Source organism: Rhagoletis pomonella, unplaced genomic scaffold (genome assembly GCF_013731165.1).
Source record: "Rhagoletis pomonella isolate Grant_MI unplaced genomic scaffold, Rhpom_1.0 Rhpom_scaffold_00002, whole genome shotgun sequence".
Taxonomy (NCBI): domain Eukaryota; kingdom Metazoa; phylum Arthropoda; class Insecta; order Diptera; family Tephritidae; genus Rhagoletis; species Rhagoletis pomonella.
The window spans coordinates 37580142-37587632 of NW_023458556.1; the positions used below are offsets into that span (position 1 = coordinate 37580142).

Below are 7491 nucleotides of genomic sequence, written 5' to 3' on the forward strand. Positions count from 1 at the left end.
CTGAGTATCGCTCCATGACCAAGTTTGCCAAAGCCTGTAGCATCAATTGTTTGAAAGAAATACAAGAAACGAATGCGAGCGCTAAATCACCCTATATATATATATGTATATATTTTGCACTATCGCAAATGCACGGTTGAGTACCTACTTGGCTGAATATGGAAACCCAAAGAAACTGCATTTCCTCTCCTGTTTCCTTTTTGATATTCAATATTGTTGTAATTGATTGTAACGCTATCTCTAGCCAAAAAGAATATTTCAATGTAGTTTGTATTTCTTCTTCTATTTTCTTACCATCGAAATGTAATAGTAGCAAATTGAATGCGCAAAGTATTCACAGCACCACTGCCTTTAGCCCAAATAATCAATATTCTTACTTTTGCTGATAAAACAGAAACGAAAAAAGTGGCATGCAACTCTGATGCAAATTGGCAAATTAGCACAAATTCGTTACGCGCCATTTATTTCGCAACGATGCTTTAGACACTCATGCTGTAGAGTGGCTACTCCAAGCGTCCAAATGGAGCTTCATTTATCGCCACACAAGAAGTGCGCTCACGGGTTTCATGTTCTGTTTTGTTTTTTTTTTTTGTGTGAAATTTTTATTAAGGCACTTTTCTTATTTGCCTTTTCTTTGTTACTTGCTTTTTATTTATTGTTGCCCATTTTGGCCTTCATTGTTATTAGTGTTGTTGTCTTAATTAATACTCCACTTTGTGCGCGTTTGTATGTAGCTGTGTGTGGTAAATTGTTATATATGTATGCAGTCGAAACAATGCAAAAATTGATGCTGGGTAATTTTTATTATTATTCAAGTGTTCAAAGAGTATCCGCCAAGCTGCGCGAGTTAGAAGATAAATATTCACCCTGTGGAAAACGTCGACCTGCTATTTCAAAATTTAACCTCACTTTGTCTTCACAGAAGCAATTGCAAACTTCCGCATGTTGGAACCTAATACCAAGCTTTCCAGCAGTTCAGCGCTTTTTAGGCTTGATTCATAAGGCTGAAAGCACGAACTCGCAAAAGTTTTGGTATACAGTTCTACTCTAACGGTGTGCTCGGTACCAGTCCACTGTGGCATCGAATCCACCTCATTGATGGTCCCTGGCGAGTTGACACCAGCAGAATCTTTAACTGCCTTTGTAGGACCGGAACCAGTTTGTTGTCTCAGTGGATCTTCTTCGAAAGCCATGGTTACTAAGTGGGTACACTCTGAACGTAGTAAATATAGAGGGCCATAGCCAGGTGAGGCTCGTTGGTTACCCCTTCATTAAAAATGATATTTTTCTATTAAAAATAAATGACATTAGATTACTCTGTGGGCACTTAACTGGTCACAACCGACTACGATTTCATATGCACCGAACATGTTGAAGACGATGAGACCAAGCACTTAACTAACGCCCTAACTACTGTGATAAAGTCATTAAATTCATAAGTATTTTCCTACAGGGTATGTTTGCAAATGAAATACATTCATATTCAAGTTTTATTACGGTCATTATTTGAGTCGTATAATCGAAATGATAAAGAACGAGTAATTTTTATAATGATTAAATCTATTATCTACTCAGATAATAAAGAATATTTTACGAGGATTAAAATAATTATGCATTGAGTAAAGAAAATAAAAAATCAGAGAAAGTCTTATTTGTTGTATTAAAAAACATAGGACTCGCAAAGAGCTAAACACGTACAGCATGCAGTGAGTATACATTAGGGTGGTCCAAAAAAAAAGTAAAGTCGGAATTTTAATGCTCTCACCCCTAGGCTTGTTCTATATCAAAAAAAGTATACCCCATTTTTTTATTTTGAGATCAAAAAATATTTAGAGAGTGCTCAAAACGCTCAAAGTTTTCCATGTGTTTTATATGCAAAAAATCAATTTTTCGTAGAAACGACACAGAATTCTGGAAAAGCAATATTCTCCGATGGGAAAACTCTGGCTATTCTCAGGAGACTTTCAATAATAATACCCAATTGTTTATTTAACCATTACATTTTTCTGGGTTTTTGGTGGAACTATAAGTTATAGTTACTATGAAAAAATGGTTAAATAAACAAGTGGGTATTATTATTGGGAGTCTCCTGCAGAGAAACATAGTCCGGTCGAAAAATACTGATTCTTAAGAATTCTTTACCATTTGAAGGAAAAATAGTTTTTTTTTTTCATATAAAATGCATGGAAAACTTTGAGGGTTTGAGCGACCTCTAAACATTTTTTTATTTCAAAATAAAAAATAGAGGTAAACATATATTTTTTTTCGGTATAGAACAGTCCTAGAGGGTGAGAGCATAAAAATTTCGACTTTACTTTTTATACCCAAGCGCACTTGTGCACAAGGGTATTATAACTTTGTTCACATAACGGTTGTTTGTAACAGGCAAAACGAATCGAGATAGATATAGACAAATGTATACATAAATGATCAGAATGAAAAGAGAAATCGATTAAGCGGTGACTGTCTGTCCGTCCGTCCGTCCGTCCGTCCGTCTGTGCACACGATAACTCGAGTAAAAATTTAGATATCTTAACGAAACTTGGTACGTGGACTTCTTTTGTTCATGGGACGGATGGGCGAAATCGGACAATAACCACGCCTACCTCCCATATAACGGTAATTTTCAGAAATACGAAAAGTGCGATATTTTAGTAACCACTGAAGATAATTCACTCAAAATTGATATTTACAATGAGGTTTAGACGAGAAATAAGAATATAAAAAAATTTTGGCAAATGGGCGTAGCCACGCCTACTTATGGTTACATGCGTATATCTTGGTAACCGCTGCACCAATTTCTTCCAAACTTGGCACAGTTGTTGGTCCTGCTACAACATACCAAATTTTTAAAATCGGACAATAACCACGCCCACATCCCATATAACGGTAATTTAGAAAAATACGAAATCCTCGATAAATCAGTAAATATTAAAGCTAATTTATTCAAAATTGATGCCTGCAACAATTTTTTACCAAGAAATACGCTTATGATACAATTTTGGAAAATGGGCGTGGCACCGCCCACTTATGATCACATATATGTGTCTCTGTAAACGTTCTACCAATTTTTACCAAACTCGGTACGGTCATTGTGCTTGCCACATAAAAGCAAAGCGCTGAAAATTATTGAAATCGGACTAAATTACGACCGCTTTTCATATAACGGTATATTTCAGTAATGCTTGAAACTTCAATATTTCCAAATTTAAGGACGCTAATTTACTTAAAATTTATACACCCCGGCTTATCGTGTAGCGGTAGTTTTCGGAAAGGTGGAAAACATATATTTAATAATTGCGCCGGGTATTTAATGTTCGGCTCCGCCCGAACTTAGACTTTTTTACTTGTTCACACTCATTTTGTTGACCACCCTTGTATACACACACACTTCAATGTATTTGAATAAGAACAATGCTTTTTCGTTTTTTTTTTTTAAATTTAATTTCCATTATTATTCTTCATTTTATGATGCTCTCATTATATCAGCTGTACTTTGTTATTAACATTGTTAACATTGAATGGGCTACGAAACTAAAAAAAAAATGCTGAAAACTCCGAGAAAAGGTTTAACCCTTTGATGATTTTTTTCTCCCAAGTTTTAAACTTGCGTTTATAAGGTTTTGGTTGGTAAGTGATCTGTGATGTGATGGTTATCTTGCCAGAGAATTTCGCTTCAATCGAAATTCGTGCTCACTTATTTTCATTTTCACGCATTTCAATGTTGATTCTTTTGCTTTTAATTGGCTTTGCTTTTTTATTCGCTCAATTTAATTTTTATAATTTTTCAAATAAAATACAAATTTCTTAATTAACCCTTTCAGGACTAAAGGAAACATTTTTCCCGGAGGGTTTTGACGTCCATAAGGAAATTGAGTGGACTTAACATTTTTTTTTTAATTCACCTAATTTTTACTTAGCTTTTTTATCAAAAATTTTTAGAAACTAACATACAACAAGTACAAAAAATGAATTTATAGAAAAACCTAGTCTTCGGAAAAAATTTTTTCTAAGTAATATGTAAATTTTTATAAAAAAATTGGATAATGGATAGTGTTTAGAAAAGAGTTTATTTTATAAAAAAAAAAAAACAATTTTTTGGAAGAATGGTAATTGAAAAAAAAATTTTAATAAATATTTGTTAGAAAAAATATTTTTTTTTTGATATTCATACTTGTACATGTACATTTGTTAGAAGATCGGAATATGCGCTCTCTGGACAGCCAATAGCTGTAATAATTGTACCATGATTGTAATTGAGAAATAATGGAAATTAAATAAATAGGAGAAAAATAAACCAGAAAAAACGAAAAAGCATTGTATGGGAGTGTATAATGCCCAGCATTATAATAAAGTTCTTTCTTTGTAAAATTTTATGTCTCTCTAGTGATCGCTACCTATCCACGTCCGTATAAAATCTATAGGATGTTTTGAAAATCCTCTGCAGCGGCATATTTTTTGATACATAGTGACTGTTTTATAAATGTATAGAAAACTTGAAAAACTTTACACGAATGCAAAGACAGAAAGAGTTAAACTACGAGTAAATGAACAAACCAAATAAATTAAGTCTTGGCTTCAGTTGGCCTTTTGGCTACGTGTGAAGGCACTTTTATTGGAAGTGAATGTAAAATTTAATTTCAAGAATACTAATCTTGAGTTCAAGGAATAAAATTTAGTTACTTACAACAATCACCTATAATTAAGGTATTTTTTTAGCCAGCGGATTTATTTCGCTTTAAAATTTTACTATTTTTTAAGACAATTAAGCATCAAATACTACGAGTAATTAAAAATTACACTTACTGCCAATTTATTTGCATATGCACACATATGAATGTACGTTTGCAAGTAGTATATCAGAAAAAAGTACAATCACATGCTGGTATGTGTGCATACGTACGTACTTTATTTAAATTTTATTTTAAAAAAATGCCGCTTCAGTAATATTTTAAATGCTGAGGTGATGTCATGCAAGCGAGCAAACCAGATTAAAAGCAAAGCGAGAGTTTACGCAATAGAAAGACATTAAAACGAAGCTAAGTCAGAAATTTATTCCATATTATTATTATTGTTTTTTCAGTATTTATAAATATTTTTCTTTTTGCCTTCGCTTAACTCACAGAGCGGTCAACTTTAGACTCATTAGTCTATTAGGGGGGTCTTTATTACAGTAACAGAAGTTATATCAGCAATTTTTTTTTTAAATTTTTATGTTTCTTTGTCTGTCTGTATGTTTGTACGCGTATTACTCGAAAACTAAGGCATGGAATCGAATGCGACTGTCAAATGAAAGAGGTTTGAGAAGGCTTACAGCCGAAAATATTTTTTTTGGTGGTTGCCACATGTTTTGAAATTTTAATTTAATTTAATTGATTCGATAAATTAAATATTGCAATATGGGTATCAAACTGGAGAGATTTAGGAAAGTTTACTGCCGAAAATATTTTTGAGGAGGGTTGCCACCTGTTTTCAGTATTTTACTATAATTTAAGGCTTTCTTTTCTAAGTAATTCGTATCCATGATATATAGTTTAAGAGGCAGCCGGGCTGATTTATCAGTATCGTGTAAGCGAAAAGATGGCTTAGAATCGAATTTGTTTAAAATTTTTAGCTACAGTAAGTAATGCTCTATAAAAAGTATTACAAATGTATTTAGAATTGTGTAAAGTTTATCAAAACTTAATGGTTTAAATTTCACTTTTTTAATTTACAAAACTCATCTAAAAAACCTTTCATTGCTTCAACTCTTCCACGTAATTTCAAGAAAAGTTCAATCAAATGCGAGTAATGACTGACTACTGAAAAGCAAAGAGAAATAAAATGCCATCAGGTTGGTACATAAAAAGGACAGCGTATATATGCACATACATACCTATAACAAAATGTTAATATTTATTAAACATGCGCCCGTCGCTGCTGTTAGCATTAAATGGTGACCGGCAGAAGGTGACCAGCAACACGAAAGATAAAAATTTTTATTTTACAGTCGCAAGGGACCCTATGACTTTTTTAGTTTTCTTGTTTTTTGTTTTTATATTCTGACTTTGGCATCAACGTTGACACAAGTTGTTTGTTGTGGTTGTTGCGCGCACTGTGGTCAATTATCTGCTTCCTCAGGTTCTTAAGTGTGGTGTTCTTTCGCTTTATTTTGGCGCTATTTGCACTTTTCTTTTTGAGTTGGTTTTTTGTTTCTGGTTTGGTGGCACTTTAATTTTTTGATTACTTTTTTTATTATTTTTACACCTTTCGATGTCTACTTCGCTCTTTACGAAGTGTTTTCGAGTGCCTGTGTGTGTGTGTGTGTGTTTCTTAATTTGGTATTCAAACACTCGTTTCTACAATTTGCTTAATGCATTTCGAACCTATTCGTGATTCTTACTTGACCAACAATATTCTTACTTTTTTGTTATTTTCTTTTTTTTTAAGTTTTTTCGTTGTTTGTTATTTCCAGGAAAATGTCGTCAATGAACTTGCTGTGCTGACTCTATGCCTTCGATGTCTGCCTTCTTGGCCTTTTCGACTCTATGGCGATTCGAGTATTTATTGTATTGAATTTTTGGTTAAGACTTCTTCGTACTTGCTGCACTTTTTGTGTTCTTGTGGCTTTTTAGCTCACTGTTTCTTGGCTGTGTTAGACACAAAGTTGCAGACAAGTTTGACTTTTGATTTTGGGGTATATTTACTTCTTCACTAGTCAGCTTTGGCTGACATAGGTTGTCTTTTTTTTGTGTATTGTGGATATTGTTTTTTTTTTGGTGGTAGGCAATTAGTATTTCTGGGCACGTCTGCTTTTGGATATTTTTTTTTTGTAAGAGACTTTGATGGCGACTTCTGCAACTTAAATGGCGGATAGTTGACAGAATTTTAATCACGTCGGCTCATTTTCTTTTTCTTAGCAGTTTTAGTGTATAATTTTTTATTTTTTTGTTGATGGACGCAAATGAACTAAATGATTTTAGTCCAATTGGTAGTAAAAGTCTGATTATTTATAAAATTTTCTTTTTTTTTCAATCAGATTTGTTGCAAGTTTGCTTATAAAATGCCTTCTTCCTGCACTTTTTGTTTTTGTTTTAAACTAAAATTTTGTATGGCCCTTTTTTGCACTCACTAAGTTTTTGTTGGCATACCTATTTATTGTTTGCAATTTAAATAAATATTTTTCATTTAATTTTCAATTAATTTTGATTTAATGTTTCACACTTTCCACATCATTAATTTTGCTTTCACAAATTTATATGTATGTAGTATGTATAATTCATTTATCTTCTTTCTCTGAAAGAAGTTAATGTCGACTCTAGAAAGCAGCACAGTAGGTAATTTTCAAAGCAAATTGAAATGACATTTTGAAAACGCGCACAAGCCACTAATCACTGTACTTCGAACTTCAATTACATACATTTGTATGTATGTATGTATGTACATATATGTATATGATTTTCTTATTTTTATTTATGCACTCACTGTATGTATGTATATACGTTTGCACTT

General features: G+C 32.7%; 1 protein-coding gene across 1 annotated transcript in view; it reads right to left on the minus strand.

Moving 5' to 3' along the window:
* LOC118753172 overlaps positions 1-1193 on the minus strand; it is a 177076-nt gene extending 175883 nt beyond the window's left edge. Inside the window, exon 1 of the mRNA XM_036488045.1 lies at positions 910-1193. Coding sequence (XP_036343938.1) covers positions 910-1193 — 284 coding nt within the window. The remainder of the gene's footprint in view (positions 1-909) is intronic.
* Between the last annotated feature and the right edge of the window lie 6298 nt (positions 1194-7491).